At 50.0% G+C, this 17,859-nt stretch overlaps 2 protein-coding genes across 3 annotated transcripts in view; one reads left to right on the forward strand and one right to left on the reverse strand.

Moving 5' to 3' along the window:
- The window catches only part of LOC122393038 (uncharacterized protein CG3556-like), a 49,020-nt gene that overhangs the window by 30,114 nt on the left and 1,047 nt on the right, over positions 1 to 17,859 (reverse strand). Inside the window, exon 2 of the mRNA XM_043388600.1 lies at positions 3,011 to 3,064. Coding sequence (XP_043244535.1) covers positions 3,011 to 3,062 — 52 coding nt within the window. The 5' untranslated portion in view covers positions 3,063 to 3,064. The remainder of the gene's footprint in view (positions 1 to 3,010; positions 3,065 to 17,859) is intronic.
- LOC122393037 lies at positions 13,140 to 16,844 on the forward strand. Of its 2 annotated transcripts, none has more exons than XM_043388599.1 (2): positions 13,140 to 15,778; positions 16,246 to 16,844. In XM_043388599.1, exons 1-2 carry the CDS (start codon positions 13,310 to 13,312, stop codon positions 16,273 to 16,275), a joined length of 2,499 nt encoding a protein of 832 aa, XP_043244534.1. In that variant the 5' UTR covers positions 13,140 to 13,309; the 3' UTR covers positions 16,276 to 16,844. The 2 variants fall into 2 exon arrangements, with proteins under 2 accessions (XP_043244534.1, XP_043244532.1); XM_043388597.1 differs by having other exon boundaries at positions 13,142 to 15,307; positions 15,428 to 16,844.

The following is a 17,859-nucleotide window of genomic DNA, read 5'->3' on the forward strand; positions in this document are numbered from 1 at the left end:
CCTGCACCGCACACCATTCAATAGCCCGTTCGATTCTCTACACGATGCTGTTTTTCCCGTGCCGGTCGGATCCCTGGTCACCAAGAAATTGCACGGGGACTGGACCCGTGTCGGCCAAAATTAGCCGTTTTTTGCCCGATTTCGCACGCCGATTTATACATGTTAAGTCTATGACGCGAGTTTGCACTTTTTGGGCACGCGCCACGCGCTCCCTATCGACCCGATCGAGCTGAGACCCCTCAAAGGCACGTCGCGCATCCTTGATCTATGAGTTGTGCAAATTTCACCGGGCTCGGTGCAACGGTCTGGTCTGTAGTCCACGCAAAGCAGCACCAAGTCGGGACCTCGGTAACGGACAGACGCACCCTCCTCAAATAGTAAGATAGATAATTGCACAGTGGGCCGATATGCCATTCTAGCGCGACAGGGCCTGAATCTTCGAACGGAACCCTTGGTTTTTCGCGAGTAATTCACGTAAAAAGCGGCCGATCCAAACGAAACTTTCAGTACCCTCGCGATAACTACTTTTACAGCTAAGCTGAAAATTTCATGACCCTGACCTTCGTGATCTTTGACCTGTGACCTTCTTTCGAGACCATGTTTGGCCGGAATGGCGATTCAGCGTATGTCGGCTCGCATTAGCCGCGGGTTTGCAGTCTTTTCTTGGTTTAAAGCGTTCAAACATGGGATATTATGTTGCTCCCATGCATTAGAATGGGTTCAAGGTCACCAGAAGGTCAGGTAAGGTCATTGACCTTTGATGACCTTGGTTCACTTTTTCGAGTTTTACATGTTTCTAGGCTAGTTTTTGGAGCTGAATTCGAATCTAGCAACCATTTGAACATTTACTATGTAGCTTTGGTGCCTTCGTAACATGTTACAAAGCTGTCAGAGGCGGTTGCCACCTACTGTAAATACCCGGCAAAACCCTTACTAGTTGACCTGACCTGACCTGACCCGACCTGGCCTAAATGTATGAAGACATCATCTATGACCGTAAATAATATTATATTCGTGATCAGCACCCTAAAAACCCATAGCAGCCACCCTTTACGACGTTCTAACAGGTCCCGATTTTCCCGACTTTTGGGTCATTGACCTGACCTGGAAGGTCAATCGATGACCTAGGACCTTACAATTGGGTATCATCAGCTTCCTCTTGTCACGGGCAACACGCTCGTCTTTTCCGCGAAGCTCTAGCTCGATCAGGGGCGAAACGGCGGGGGTCCAACGGACCCCTTCTATACGTTCGCGGCTGGAAAAACACCATTAGGGGCGAGGGTTAAGCCAAATCTGAGGGCTTATTTCAGAAAGACCGCTAAAAGAGCAATTGAATGCACTTTTCCGCAACGATGTAGCTCTATTGGTCCCTGATGTAAGAGCCGGTTTTCGATAAATGTTGATAAATGCAACATTCTACCTTTGATGACCTCTAGTGACGTGACCTTTGACCTGACCTAGAAATGACTAATTACTCCATCTGGAATTTCGGGCGCTTTTTCGAATGCCACTTACTACGTGTCGCTATGTGGCCCAAGAGCCGAGTTAGAAGGGGAGTGTTCAATCAACACCTCCCGGCCCGGCGCGTTTGACGCCGAGCACCGGTCCGGCGCGGGTTGATGTTTGGCTGCTACATCCAAAGTCGCAAAAAGTCGCAAAAAATGACTTTCGGATCTTGTAGTGCAATGAATCATTGACATGTAGCGAGATTTTCGAAGCGGTACTCTGCGGTACTTTTTTTAAAGTCTATTTGTGTGTGACATCAATTATGTGAAATTATATTTTCGTCTTTAAATCTTTGCAGTGCCAATACATCATAACCAAGTAAGAGTTCGCCATTTTCATGTGGTTAGGTGTGTTCTGCAGACCCGGAGCTATCGTTTGATGTACATAAATGTGGAATTCCTCCTCAAATTGTGATTGTTTTCGTGGATCAAAGATACGTTGTCGAAGAGTGCGGGGGACGAGTTCGGTCCAAACGATTCCGAAGTTCGTGTTTAAGCTGAGTTTTCGCCATGAAATAGCCATTGTGTTGGAAAACAAAGACCACAGCAATGTAGTATGATCATTTTTGAACAAATTGGTATAGGTTTCATTGCACATCCACAAAGTTCGATTTTTTTACCCATGTCGTGCTAGACCTGGCGATCGGCCCTGTGTGCATTGGCTTCCTCGTCCATCACTGCAGTGCACGGCCGCTGATGGCTCAATGCGGTGACGGAGTCGACTGTGTCCAATCCACCTCCCTTACCGCTGCTGTTCGGAGAACGCTCACTCACGACAGCGGGCGGGCACATACAGAGCCACTCGCGTCAGGCGACTCACGGCAGATAAATCACTAGTTTGAATAGACTCACTGCAGGCATTTACCGATGGCTTGGGTGTCATACCTTATAAACTCACCCGGTCACCCCACCAATAATGGCACTGACAGCGACTCGCTTTCAAAAAGCCGTCAATCAAGGCACGAGTCACACCATGACGGCAAGATAGGTACTCCCTCCTTCATGAGGCTTGTCCACAGCGGCACAGCGTCCGGAGCGCCCCACTGAGCGCCGTGACTGCCGGCACTGTGTGTCGCTCTGTCACGGGACAACACTCCGCTCTGGTCCATTAGCTGACACGGGCTTGGCAGGCCCGGAGCCGATCATGCAAATATGATCCTCAGCGGCCCACTCGCTAAGTGCGTCCTCTCGGGATCAGCTCAGAGCAACACTCGGATTTGACAACAAACGTAAAGAGCGTAGTCGGAAGCTGACAGTTTGAATACTTGCCTATGTCTTTACCCATTAAATGCATGCCTTCCATATTCTCTACATTGAAATGTAATGGAGTTGGTTGAGGGAGAAGTTAACGAGTCACAGTGCTCCGAAAGTACCTAAGCGTGAAAAAGATAACAATATGTATGCATAAGTTTTGTTTGAACTGCAGTGAGTTTTATACCAGAAATAGCATGTATTATTCACTCTACACGGCCATTACTTGGTCATGACTTGCTCACGAGACTCACCTGTGAGGGCGAGGGCCAAGCAGGCGACGGCGATGCTCAATGCCGCCTTCATCTCTGGAACAGACGGGCGCGGCGTCAATTAGCAGACGGCCTGCTAGCTGGCCGGGCAGTGAGGACTGACTGACTGCAGACCAGCCGGCCATGTGGGGTAACAGACGGTATCACCATCCAAACAAACAAAGAGCGTCCCCAAACAACGAGAACGCGCCCAGCCCAGGCTCAAAGCGAGCCCCGCCATCCAATCAACAGATCATGACGATCGGCTTTGTGCAAAAACAAACAGTCTGATGCGGCTTTAAAATTAAATTGTTTACAGGCTTCCTCCGAAATTCAATCACACATCAAAACAACGCGACCTAGAATCCTATTACCATCACCGGTGCCTCTATCGCAGGTATTTTGATCGGAACGGGAAATCTCTGCCGAGCCAAACAGCATTGAATCGTGGCTCTCACTCCCAGCGAATTACTGTTCAATGATTCCACTACCCCAGCCCACCAGAGTAAATAATCAAAAAGCAAGTCACGCCACGCACGTCGAGACGAGAGAGAGAGAGAGAGAGAGAGAGAGAGAGAGAGAGAGAGAGAGAGAGAGAGAGAGAGAGAGAGAGAGAGAGTGAGTGAGTGAGTGAGTGAGTGAGTGAGTGAGTGAGTGAGTGAGTGAGTGAGTGAGTGAGTGAGTGAGTGAGTGAGTGAGTGAGTGAGTGAGTGAGTGAGTGAGTGAGTGAGTGAGTGAGTGAGTGAGTGAGTGAGTGAGTGAGTGAGTGAGTGAGTGAGTGAGTGAGTGAGTGAGTGAGTGAGTGAGGGAGGGAGAGAGAGAGAGAGGAGAGAGAGAGAGAGAGAGAGAGAGAGAGAGAGAGAGAGAGAGAGAGAGAGAGAGAGAGAGAGAGAGAGAGAGAGAGAGAGAGAGAGAGAGAGAGAGAGAGAGAGAGAGAGAGAGAGAGAGAGAGAGAGAGAGAGAGAGAGAGAGAGAGAGAGAGAGAGAGAGAGAGAGAGAGAGAGAGAGAGAGAGAGAGAGAGAGAGAGAGAGAGAGAGAGAGAGAGAGAGAGAGAGAGAGAGAGAGAGAGAGAGAGAGAGAAAGAGAACCAATTGCGATTTTGGAGCAAATGCTTACATAATCAAGTCCCTCTCCCTTGACCTCAGGCCGGTTCACAATATCATGTCACAGTTTGAGGCATGACTATACGCAAACGTCTTATTCATGCTGATTGCTCGCCCTAATGCAACATCACAAATTTTAATCAAGCGAGTCATCTCAGGGAGCAATGCAAACATTTCATTTTCCGTTTCATTTAACGCTGAACGCTACATGGTAAAAGCGTGTGGCTGCTTCTTTCACTGGCAGACCGGCCGAGCCCTGCCTTCATGCTGATCACGTCAGATACATTTGGGCCGACAGGAGGTGGATTTTCAGGGCACGTCTGTCGTAATTGATTGAGTGAGGCCCGGCGCGCCACTGCTCGAATTACTCATAAACGTGGCGCACAGGTGAGCTCAACTGGTTTCGGAGCGACGATCAGAGACGGGGAAGGAAAAAGAAAAAAATATAATCGAACTGAGTGTCTTCATAGATAGCTTCCAATTTGAACGAAAACCAAAGATCTTACTGATGTATGAAAGTACAAATACAAAACCGATAATTTTCAGGATAACTATTCAGTTCGGGATGTCCTATACTAAATATAGGTACCAAAAGAAAGATGAATAAAGGACCGGTTCGGCTCAATCAAACAGCTCTTTAGTGTTAAGCGAATAGCAAGATTTTCACAAGAAAGATACTCATAGGTGATAAGGGTTGAGTTGGATTACCTATTATTTTGCATTTTGCAATAACACCAAAGTTTCTTATTTGGTATTATTTACTTAAAAATTAATTTTGCTGCCAGAAATTAAAGGTGGTACTTTATTATATCTGTCCATACAATTCCGCAAGAAAAACTTAAGGCATATCTTTAAAAAGTATCTATCTCTCTTTATCTATCTCTCCAAACGTTGAGCAACAGCTTGAATAATTCAGGAACATTCCAATCTAACTACCCGTGGCGGGCGTGGTATTTCGTACGAGAGTCTGATGATGACAGCCGTCCATTTCCCACATACAAGCAGGGGTTCAATAGCTCCAGCGCCGGCCATCTAATCAGTCGCACCACACCCTATAACGCAACTTCATATCAGCAAACTTCCGGGCTCGTAACTTGTGGCCTTCGTGACCTCGCTGGGCTGAGGAGCATTATCCCGGCGGCCGTCCATCGCCGGCTGGCGAGTAATACGGCGCCGAGAGGCAGAGCCTGCCGTGGTGGACCAGAGGACCAGCACACTGCAGCAGCTCTACATGGTAATACAGGGCCGAGAGGCAGCCCTGCCGTGGTGGACCAGAGGACCCTGCTGCAGCAGCACTGCGTGGTAATACAGGGCCGAGAGGCAGAGCCTGCCGTGATCGACCAGAGGACCACACTGCAGCAGCACTGCCAAGTGGTACACGTGGTGTACGGGGCCGGAGGATGACTACGCTGTGGCCAAAAGGCTGATTACGCTTTAGCCAGCCAGTGCGGAGACCAGGGGACCCTGCGGCAGCCCAGTTCGCACCCCACGCGCCCCTCAATATACCCTGGACAGCTCCACAGCCTAAGCTGCAGACCCTGGTGGCCCCTCCTCCGAATAATACGGGCCGAGAGGTGTATCAGTCCCTCTGCCGAGTGCCTGATAAAGAGTACGGGGTCGATCAGTGAACCCTGAGGCAGCCCGAACGGGAACGGTTCTCCGCCTCTCCATGCGGCCGTGTCGGTGCCCTCTGGGCAGTGCCGAGTGCCGACTGTGCTGGGGGCGATACCGTCTCGCTCTGGACATGCTTCGGGCGGACCCGCGGTATCCATCATCAGAGAAGCGGGTGACATGAACCAGGCGGGCCACAGACCTCCCTGGCCGAGCGGCAGGCGCCGACGCAGGCCGACCTCGCCCGACCGCGGACGGACGGGGTACGGACAGACACGAGAGCGTACAGGTACACTACTGCTGGCAGAACTGGCAGAACAGCGGTACAAAACAGCGATTGCTGGCCGAGTATGCAGAGCTGAGATGTGCTCTAATTGATGCCGCGGAGGCGGAGCAGTGGTTTATAAAGTTAGACCGGCTGAAATAACATGCTACAGGTTCGCTCCCGTAAGGATATTTGCATTCATTACTTCTAGGAATCTTGTTAAACAAGGTTATCATTCATGGTGAGGTAGAAAGTGTATTTTTGTAAAAAAAAAAAACATATTTTATATGCTTGACTCTATATGCAATTTTAAAGGCGTCTCACTAGTGCTAGAGCCCTAATGCATAAAGAAGAGAGGGAAGGAGATAGAAGAGAAAACAATAATTTATCCATGCGTTTCTCTATGCGTGGCGGAAAAGTGAAAGTCTTCCGTTCGAGTGTAGAGTTGGACGATTTTCACCCGGCGTGTTTTCTGCGCCTGTGGCGCTGACAACAAAGCCGCCGTCGCGCGCGACACGGCACACCCTAATGACGATGCTGTGCGCTGGCATTCATCAGCATTCGGCAGGAGACACACGCCACCGTCTTAGTCGATAGAACCGCATAATTATTATGGAGACGTCGCATTCCAAATGAAATTGCGTTCAGAGGTGCGCATAAATTAGGAAACATCAAGGGAGGTGGCTGAAACGAGTAACATTTGAACACGCTCAATCTGCAGCTGTGATTATGACTCGACATCCTCAGACCGCGTCACATGTCTGCATTGCGAGGCACAAAAGGGACTTAAGGCATCGGAAGCATTTATCTGCCATTAAAATAAAATTATGTTGAATTTATTTCAAACATATAATTTAGGACAATTATATGCCAATTAAAAGTTTTAAATCAAAATTACTTATTTTCGACAATCATTCGATCCACTGGGAATCTACCTGTTGAAATGCTTGCTGTGCACTTGAATTGCCTGCATCTGAACTTATTTGCTGCAACATACCGCCGGTGGAAGCCGTAAAAGAAATAAACCAATTCTGTCAATGTGTGAACAGCTTCATGTGTCTCTTTGGAACGTCAAACGACCTACCTAGAAAGCGTTAACGATATTTGTAAATCCAGGCTTGAAACGGAGGGAATCGTTCAATTATTTCAGGTAATGGCCGGGGCAGATGAGAGCGTTTGTCTCCATTATTGCATCTGCTATCTGCCGCCTGTTTTGCCATTCAGTTAATGCGAATTTATGTCACTATTGATAGTACCATGGCTCCCGAACGGTTCTTTAGATCTAACACTATTTGAACAGGGAATGGAGAGCTTTCTATTCAATCTTATTTTCCACTTTTTCCAATTAAAGATACATATGATCCAATTTTATATTCTTCATTTCCGTTCGCTCTCCTTACCGAGTACCTTTCGCCGTTTTTGTAAATCTGTAACATATTAGTTACTTAGTTAACATCTTTTGTACCTATATCTTTTTGTAAATCTTGAACACTTTGTAAATGTTTTGGCCGGAACATGTAAGAACAAAAAGGCTAGGGGGAAGATTTTATGACAAATGTATAGATGTAAATATTCAGATGGAAACGAGGGCAGCAAACCTTTTATTTCACTTAGTGAAAAACAAAAGCCTTAAACGACACCGTTCCGATTCATGCAAACCTTTCTCCGTCCTTGTTTTGCTCCTGATCATTGAGCATCATCTCATAAAAACGTCCTAATAACCCCATGTGAGCACCTCGCTCCACGCCACGGCACATAGATCTTTTAACCCGCGCGGGGCTGGGGTCTCCAGCCGAACGCGCGGGGCTGGGGGGGAGGGGGGGGGGGTAAATTTTACCCCCCTGTTATCTCCCGAACTAATGGTCCGATTTGGAAAATTCAAACGCCAATCGAAAGATCTCATCACGAACAACTAAAAACATGTACTTAATTTTAAGTTTGAGGTCAAGGTCAAGGTCAGGTCAAGGGTACAAATTGCAAGTTTCTACAGTATCGGCCTTGCACCGTAGTTGCCGAAGAATGGAGTCATGGACTGAGACTGATCGCCCAAAACGTGTTCTTAGGCTACCAAGACAATATTCGTTGCAAACAATATCAGTCAGAGGTCAAGGTCAAGGTCAGGTCAGGTCAGGTCAGGTCACCAAAAACAAAATATAGAAAAGGGCATGTGCGACACATGTTTTATGGGTCATTTTACTCATAGAATTCAATAGGCACACTCAATAAGTGATATGGACCACCTCTGGATGAATTTCAGGTCGAGGTCAGGTCAAGGTCAGGTCAAGTGAGATCAAATTTTGAAGTTGGTTGTTAAAGCCTAAAAAGGTGTCTATCTGATGCAGTTTTTTTTTACGGCGAATCGAATGGTGCTATTTTTGTTTCCGTACGAGGTCTAGAACTTCCAAAAAAGTCATTTTTCAAAAAATTTGCGTGTCGTGACGTCATACAATTTTGAATAACTCCCACATTTTTGAACCGATTCTTCTAAAACTCGGTATGTAGGTGCACATAGACCACTTCTCTGGCATACATTCCGTTTTTTTCGATACACTCAAAATTTTGGATTTTACAGCTATTTTCCCAAAAAGTCAGTTTTTTTTTGAAAAAATTTGGGCCAAAATCCAAAATTTTCAAAAAACCGAGATAGCCATTTGATAGACAAAGTAGAATTACGTATATCCTTTTTGTTACGTCTTGATTCCTTTAAAAATAAAGATGTTAGCGGCGTTTGAACTTTTGCCGTTTTTGAGGCGAAAATGGCGAACATGACGTCACTAAAATGTCAATTTCTCAAAAATTTTCCGACGGATGTCGCTCAAATTTTCAGGACACGTGTCAAATTGATGTAAGAAAAGGTACTGAAAGTTTGGCGGCGCTGCGCGCCGCCGTTTTTGAGATATTGCAAAAGTTCGCGAGGGGGGGTAAAATTTACCCCCCCAGCCCCGCGCGGGTTAACGTTCGTAGGAAGAAGCTGAGACCGTGCGGGCTTGTTTGAAAGTCCGACAGAGGAAAGGCCTGCTGCTGGTGAAGCGCTGCTCATTATTTATGAAGACAGACTGCCTAATGACAAGGAAATCCAGCTAAAAATTAAAACATTGGACGGTCTACGATATTTATCTTGTTATAATAGCCACTGAGCAGTGGCTGATAGCACTATCAGCTGTTATGCCAGCTGTTTGGATAGAAACATGTATATTTGATAACACAATATGAACTTTGCGTCATGTCTTGTGGCAGTGACCGACAACATGCCTATGAACAGTCCAGCCATAGTCTAGCGTAAGCGTTTCTTTATTTACTCATATCTATTGGCAAAATAAGTTTCGTGGTTCACGCAATTCAACATTCATCAGCCAGGAGCTATTCACTGTCAAAAGGCCAGCGGCTACATTAGTTCTCCCAGTAGCGATTTCTATATGCTCCGGCGCAGCCCTAATGGCCGGCTGGGCTAATTGTTCCGTCGTTTCGGATGCTAATGCGCCGCCAGACAAGGCCTGCCAGCTCCAGAAGGCAGCGCAAAAACCCAGATGAGCCGCCGGATAGCGGATCTGGGTACGTGCTGCCGCGGGGCTGGCTGTGGCACAGTAGGGGATGGGAGGATAGTCTTCTGGGTGACAGTGACACACGAGGAGGGAAAAGAGGGAGTCAAATATAACGACGGATATGGAGACAATGATTCCCATGTATGTAATAGTTCGAATGGGATATAATATGTTTGTGTGACATGATGACATAAGGTAACAGCTCAAGTTTGTAAGGGATTTTTTTCGTTACGAATATAAGCCGTAATGGACTTTATCCCACACGAGCCTTTTCCGCTACGAATATTTTACATATGGACCTTCGCTTACAAACACTGTCCTATATGTATATGCACCAAGCATGTGGCGATTGGCGGCATAGGCTTAAGCCTTGATGCATGTGGGTGTAACAGTGAGCTTGCTTTAATTTATTTTCGTCATAGTCGATTTCTCGACGGGGCGTAAAAAACGAAGTCCACCCATCCTAACACAAACGTTTTATTTATTTGTGCTGGCTTCATTAGGTACAGTTATACATAGCACCGCATTAGATAGAGGCGCTGACGGAAGCAAGGACTTGGATGAGCTCAGACAATATTGTTGGAATCGACAATCATATTTGGTTGTCTCAAGATAATCAGCGTAAACACAGACCAAATTACGGCCTTCCCTGTGGTCTGCCGTGACTTTAGACAGCAGGATTAGCTGCAGAAGTTTCCCAATGTCACCGCCCTGCGGCCTGGATACAGATGACGTTAGATGGAATTCCGTCTGTTTATATTTCCATACGACCTTGTGTTTTTCTGGGTGGTCTGAGCGGGTCCCGTCAAGAAGCCTCGCCAGTCTGGAAATCTACCCATAGCGGTACCGTCATCGAATATGGATCCTAAATGTCACACGACTTTCCAGAACACTGCAAATGCACATTTAGGGGATTTCGTAACGATTATTATTGACATGTTGAAACCATTGGACGAATGATTTTGTAAGTTTTATTTTCAGTGCAATATCTTCAGAAATATTTCAAGCGAGCAAAAGTATGTAGAAAGAGATATTTCAGACCATCCGTTGTAGGTATGCAACACCAAGGCTGTGTTGTACGACATTCCACCTGTCTTGGTGGGGTCAATAAATGCCGGACCTCCAAAATAAAGTCCGCCATCACACGCTGACATTTCACCTTCACCTGGACAACCTGCCATCAAAGAGAACCAGCCCTCGTTATCGCGCCGGCAGCCGGCGGCACTGTCTGAGGTCAATAAGGTCACCTGCCGGGGTGGTTCCCCGCGACAGGCCGCCACAGCAGCGGCTCATCGGCCCGGCCCGGCGGCCAGACAGCGCGTGACAACACCTTAACCCGCGCCCTGGTGGGGTCTGTTTATAACGCGACCTGGTGGGGGGGGGGGGGGTGTCGGAAGTACTTACCGTCATAAAGTTGTTTTGCAATTGGAAAGTTTTCCCTTCACGCGCTACGTATGCGCTGCCATTTTTATTTGGTAACATTGTTCGTGTCGGAGGTGGCGCGCCAGTCGAATACAGTGCACCGTGAGAGCTCCGCCTGTTTGTACCGTTCGTACGGGAAGCCGACCGAGAAGAGAGACTGAAACTGATCGCCGTTTTGCTTACCTATATATTTTAATTGTAAATCTAACATAGGTCCTCCGGGCCGGATGGACTGATATTTTTCAGTTCCATCTTGCTTGATTTTTGTTTTGCTTTACTTACCGTCAAGATCGTTTAGTGAATTGTGAATGTGATATCAAGATGGCAGAGCAAGATGAAAAGGCCAGATCAAGATGTAGAGGTAAGCTCACCAGATTGATTAATGATTTGAAGGAGTATCGCCTGTCACAAAATGTTGATGAAGATGAGCTGGCCTATAAGATTCACTTGCTTGACAAGAAGCTGAATGAGTTGAGACAGATTCAAACTGCTCTTGATAAGGTGGGCCTGCAGGATGACAGTGCTCATGACGAACTGGCTTCTGAGGAGTTGTTTAAGGCATCTAGGGTGCTCAGCCGCCTGGAGTCTGCATCTGCTGCCTCAGCCTCCCGTGCTGATCCGGTGAGGGTGTTTGATGATCAGCAGCAGCTGGACCTGAAGTCCTCCCTGGTTGTGAAGCTGCCTACTTTCGATGGTGACCTGATGAATTGGATGGAGTTCTGGGAGCTCTACAATGTGTCCGTGCATCAAAACCCCAGGTATGCTGATGTACAAAGATTTGTGTTGTTAAAATCCCACCTGGGCTCAGTGCCAAGGCAGACTATTGAGGGGATACCAGTCTCTGAGGAGGGTTACCGTGTGGCGATTGATGTTCTGACCAAACGGTATGCTAGAGAGGATGTCCGCCGTGAGTGTCTGCTTGGTCAGTTGCTGGATCTGCCATCTGTATCAGACCCTCATGACCTGACGGCCCTTCATCGCCTCATCGATTCGCTGACTGCTCGTGTGAGGGGTTTGGAGTCCCTTGGAGTGTCCTCAGACAGTTTCAGCAGCCTCCTGCTACCTGTCTTGAAGAAGAAGCTGCCGGAGGCCTGGCGCCTTGAGTGGGCGCGGCAACCGGCGGATGACTTCGGCACCTTTCTGGAGTTTCTACAGCAAGAAATGCTGGTGAGAGAACGAGCTGCCGGCTCTGCTCGATCAGCAGCGGCTGTCACCTCCAGGGCGGCTACTGGCTGCTCAACGGTGAGTGGTTTGGTGACCCACCGAGAGGTTCGTGATGCTGTTCGTCACCAAGTGAGGCCTGCTAACCATCAGACACGTGACAGGAGAGATTGGCAATGTGTGGCCTGTGGCGGTGCACGGCATGGGCTTTCTGCATGCGCTGTGTACCGTAACTGTGATGTTGGAGCCAGATGGGACATCGTGAGGACTGCAGGCCTGTGCTTCCGTTGTCTGGGGCCCCACTTTGCTCGCGATTGTTCGTCCGGAAACTGCCTGTCATGCGGGGGGCCTCACCACACGAGTCTCCACAGCACCAGCGAGCCGAGACCTCCGCTCGGAACGAGTGGAGCTGATCGGCAGCAGCCTTCACAGCGCACTGACAGACGCTGCCAGCCATCATCTGCGTACAGTAAGGAGAGGGCTCGGCCAGCCAGCTTTCAGCCACCGTTGCCAGTGGGTCAGCAGTCCCACCGTCCAGGTTGGTCTCCTGCTGTTCCCTGCCAGAACATGAATGTTGCCGCTGCAGTGGATGTCTTGCCGCCAGCTGCATCTCAGTTAGTTGTGTCACCACCTGTTGCCTCGCCGCCGCCAGTCGTAACACCGTCGTGCACTGCTGCCAGTGTTAACACCGCATGTGCTCTGCCTGATGCTGATGTGAAGATGCCGCCACCCGTCCCTGACCACTATTCACCCAGTGATCTGCCCTGCTCAGAACCTGATTCGAGTGCTAATCCTGCCGCCAGCGACGGAATCTGCTACATGCAGACTGCACTGGTAGAGGCGACGGGACCCCGCGGCACTTGCCAGCTGCGCGTGCTTCTGGACGGCGGCTCCGATTCGTCCTACGTGAGAACGTCCGCGGCGGACCTGCTCGGTCTCCCCACGGTGGGGAGTGGAACATTTGCCTGCCTGGGTTTCCAGGAACGGCTGGAGGAGCCGAGACAGTATGACAAGGTGAGGTTGTCACTGCAAAGTCGGCATGGTGGGGAGGTTCACGTGTTTGACCTCTGGAAGACCGATCGTCTGTGTTCCCAGCTGACCTCTACCCGAGCGCCTGCGGTCGTATTCGAACCACACCTGCTGCTCGCTGATGATTTTGGGGGTGGGCCAGTTGATGTGTTGATCGGTGCCGACCTCATGTACCGAGTTGTGCTATGGGAACAAGTGCGACTGACTGAGCATCTCAGGGCCCTGGAGACGGTGTTCGGCTACGTGCTGCACGGCCGAGACGACGTGCCGGTCTGCCAGCCGATGAAGTACGCGCTTCGCTGCAGCCGCCTTCAGACGCAGGACTTCAGGCCGGAACAGCTCTGGAGTCTGGAAACGCTCGGCATCACCGCGGAGGAGGAGAAAGCAGGACCATCGGCGATACCGAGATGGAGTGATGCAGACCAAAGGTACGAGATGAATCTTCTGTGGAAGTCAGGTGACCGTCCTGTATCCAATCTCAGCTCGACGGCGGCGCGGACCAGGCGCATGGAGAGTCGATTGACGTCATCTGAGCGAGAGGAGTACGACCGACACCTGGCGGAACTTCAGCGAACCGGCGTCGTAGAAGTGTCACCAGTCGAAGAAATGGATGGCTTCTACCTACCACACAGAGGTATCTGGCGAAACGGGAAACTGAGGGTCGTGTATGACGGTTCCGCCACGGACGCTACTGGTCGCAGCCTAAACGATTACCTGGACGCTGGAGGCAACCTGCTGCGGCGCCTACCAGCGGTGCTGCTGAATTTCAGGCGGGACTTGGTTGCAGCCCAGGCAGACATCCGAGCCGCGTTTCATCAGGTGTCTGTCGCCAGAGATGATCGCAAGTTTCTGCAGTTTCTCTGGGAGGATAGATGTCTACGTTTCAGACGCGTCCCGTTCGGGATAACCTGCTCACCCTATATGCTGCTGCAGACAATATCCACCCACCTTGGTCTGTACAGTGCCACCGATCCATCACTCTGTAGGAAACTGGAAGCTGGATTGTACATGGACGACGTATGCGTCTCCTTCCACAGCAGAGGCGAGGCTGAGTCAAGTATGAAGAGGACTGAGAAGATATTCTCTGATGCCGGAATGGAGCTGCATAAGCTGCACATCACTGGAGACGACACTGGAGCGGAGGCCCACGTCCTGGGCCTGAGATGGTGTACCAGCTCTGACCGTCTCGCCGTGTGTGTACCTCCCCTGCCAGCCATAACCACAAAACGCCAACTGCTGTCGACGCTGTGCAAGCCGTATGATCCTCTGGGCGTGCTCTCACCTTGGCTCGTTACCGGCCGAGCTCTGTTTCAGAGGACCTGCACGGGAGAGTCTCCTGACTGGGACGAGGAGATGAAGTCTGACATCAAGAAGGAGCTAGCCATTTGGTGCAGGGGAGCGTCGGACCGCGCTGTGTGGTTTCCTCGCACCGTTCGGATAGCGGATGACGTGACCTATCACGTGTTTTGTGACGCATCGAAAGTCGCGTACTGCAGCGCCATCTATGTCGCTTGTGATGGAGGTGTCAGGCTGTTGATCGCCAAATCCCGTCTTGCACCCGCTGCCTCCTCCCTCAGCGTTCCGCGACTGGAACTGATGGCGGCGCTCATCGGCTGTCGTCTGATGGACTTCGTGATTCGATCACTGGACCTCAGCAACCCACGAGTCGTGTACTGGACGGACGCGATGGACGTCCTCTACTGGCTGGATCAGCGCCGGGCATTGAAGGTGTTCGTCCGGAACCGGGTGACTTCAATTCTCCAGCTTACCAGCCGAGACAACTGGCGGTACGTCCGAGGGCAGGACAACCCGGCAGATCTAGGTACGCGGGGCATGTCCCTGTCAGACCTGACAGCGTGTGATGTCTGGTGGCGTGGGCCCGCTTTCCTCAGGTCCGCCTCTGCTGGACCGCAGCCGGCACTGGCAGCTGTGGGTGCTGATCTGCTGCTGTCTACCGAGGCGGCCGTCGAGCTGAAACCGGAAGAAGTTCAGACGAGGGTGCGGTTGATCGCAAGTCAAGGTGAGAAAGTGCCGTTCGACGTGACTGCCTGCTCTCACCTCTCCCAGGCCGTGGACAGACTGGCGTGGATGCGCCGCTTCATCTCCAACTGCCGCCTGCAGAGGACAGAGCGGATGACCGGACCGCTCACTCCAGAGGAGAGGATGGTGAGTTTAAGATATTGGATTCGAGCCGCGCAGCATGGTGCATATCAGAGAGAAATGCAAACTGTTCGCACTGATCAGCTGCTTCCGCCAGGGTCGCCCCTTGACAAGCTCCGTCCGCAGCTCGCTGACGATGGACTGCTGGAGGCGACTCTCCGGACTGGAGAGCGACCGGTGCCCATCTTGCCTGATCTCTCTCACATCACGACGTTGATTGTCGAGGAAGCACACCGACGGTGTTTTCATCAAGGGACGCGCGTCACTCTGGCTCTTCTCTCAGCTGAGTATGCGGTGAGAAGACGGACGGTTCGCCGCGCTGTAGACACTTGTCGCCGATGTCGACGATACCGTTCTTTGCCCTACAGATCGCCAGAGGGTGTTCTGCCGAGTTTTCGGACACAACCGTCTCGCCCCTTCGCCAAAGTCGGAGTTGATTACTTCGGCCCGCTGTTCGTCAACAACAGCGCCACCAAGGTATGGGTGTTGTTGATTACTTGTGCCACATCTCGAGCCTTGCACCTCGAACTTGTTCGATCCCAGACGACTGCTGATCTAGTCCTGGCGCTGAGGAAGTTCTTCGCGCTACGAGGAACTCCGACTCTCGTGTACAGTGACAACGCAAGGACGTTCCACGCGCTGTTAGGGCATCTTCCGAGGTGTGTCAGATGGCGCTTCATCCCAGAGGCCGCTCCTTGGTGGGGCGGGTTCTGGGAGAGGTTGGTGGGTGTGACCAAAGCTGCTCTACGGTCTACTTTGCATCTATGCCATCTGAGCTATGAAGAATTGTCCGTTACGTTATATGAGCTTGCCTTTTTTGTTAACCTACGCCCTCTTACTCAGGGTGATGGTGAAGAGCTTCTCACCCCTGCCCATTTGTTGTTTGGTGTGACATCTATCGACGGTGTGTTGTGTCCAACCCTGAACGAATGTCCGGTCAACAGGGCGTGGAAGCATCGAAAGAGGGTGTGTGATCACCTGACCCGGCGCTGGAGCACAGAGTACCTCCGCGCTCTTCGCTGTTGGAGCAAGTCGCCACGGGGGAGGCCCGACCGCACGCCCGGAGTTGGTGACGTCATCCTCGTGCAGAACGAGGGACCGCGCGGCCGGTGGCCGCTGGCGCGCGTGATGCAGCTGCTTCACGGTCCTGACGGCCAAGCGCGTGCTGCTACTGTCCGTGTGCGCGGGCGTCCCACGCGCCGCCCTCTCAGCCGGCTCTATCAGTTGGAAGCATCCGAGTGATACCTAACGTGAGGTGTTCTATGTCACTGCGGAACGTCGCTTGTTTGTTTGTTTTGTGATGTAAGCTGCTGTGTGTTACCGGGCCACCGTGATGTCTAGATATTCGTATTCAAGTCGGTTATTGCGAAATCTTGTGAGATTTCGGGTGGGGAGTGTATGTCGGAAGTACTTACCGTCATAAAGTTGTTTTGCAATTGGAAAGTTTTCCCTTCACGCGCTACGTATGCGCTGCCATTTTTATTTGGTAACATTGTTCGTGTCGGAGGTGGCGCGCCAGTCGAATACAGTGCACCGTGAGAGCTCCGCCTGTTTGTACCGTTCGTACGGGAAGCCGACCGAGAAGAGAGACTGAAACTGATCGCCGTTTTGCTTATATATTTTAATTGTAAATCTAACAGGGGGGGCTATTTTTTGCCCCCCCTCGTATCTCCGAAACTACTGGACGGATCCGCAAAATTCAAACGGCGTTCGAAAGGCCTGTCAAATTTGTCGAAGGAAACCAAATTTCATTGACCTCGGGGTCACCGATGACGTCACAGGTCAGGTCAAAGATGAAATGTTTCACCGTTCACGGGTCTTCTAGGGAATGCGCTATAACACCGAGGAAAACGCATTTTGTCGAGAATCAGCGATTGGGCGTCAGTTGCCTAGTAGATATGTTGCTATTAGAGGTCACTGACAATACCAGGTCACGTCACAGGTCAGGTCACCAAGGGTCACAGGTCAGGTCACATGAGCCCAACTTTACTAAGGTTGTGTGATGCATGTTTTATGGCCAATTTTTCATTTCCAACTCAATGGTGTTGGTTATAAGGCTATCAGGTACGGCTTAGGTCACTTTCTGGTGAAGTTCAGGTCAAGGTCAGGTCAAGGTCAGGCCAAAAAAGGTCAAATTTTAAAGTTGATAGTTTTGCATAAAATGGGTATTGATTCGATGCAGCTCGTCACGGGGAGTCTAATGGTGGTCTTTGTTTTGCGCTACGGGGTCTAGAATTGCTAAAAATTGAGTTTGAAAAGTTGACGTCATCAATTTTGAACAGTTTTTTCGCTATAACTTCGCCAAAAAAGAGGTATCAATCTCAAATTTGGTATGTGGATGGAAGGTGGTAAGGACTATCACATATATTCCGGTTTTTGCGAAATTCAAAAAACTTTTTGGATTTGTCGATCATTATATCCAAAAAATCTATTTTTTGATTTTTGGGGGTCAAAATCCAAAAATTTCAAAAATCCGAGATAGCAGTTTTGTAGCCCTGTCAATTCTACAGCTTTTATGTCTTAATCATTTTTCTGTATTTGCAAAGCTATAGGCCTGA

The sequence above is a fragment of the Amphibalanus amphitrite genome, unplaced genomic scaffold, assembly GCF_019059575.1.
Source record: "Amphibalanus amphitrite isolate SeventyFive unplaced genomic scaffold, NRLGWU_Aamphi_draft 000512F_arrow, whole genome shotgun sequence".
Classification (NCBI taxonomy): Eukaryota; Metazoa; Arthropoda; class Thecostraca; order Balanomorpha; family Balanidae; genus Amphibalanus; species Amphibalanus amphitrite.

What these genes read in the sequence shown, in the direction of transcription:
- LOC122393037 (XM_043388597.1), top strand. Translation starts at nt 13,310, where the DNA reads ATGTACCGAGTTGTGCTATGGGAACAAGTGCGACTGACTGAGCATCTC. An exon ending in TCACTCCAGAGGAGAGGATG is followed by an intron (nt 15,308 to 15,427) that starts GTGAGTTTAAGA and finishes CTCCGTCCGCAG; the next exon opens with CTCGCTGACGATGGACTGCT.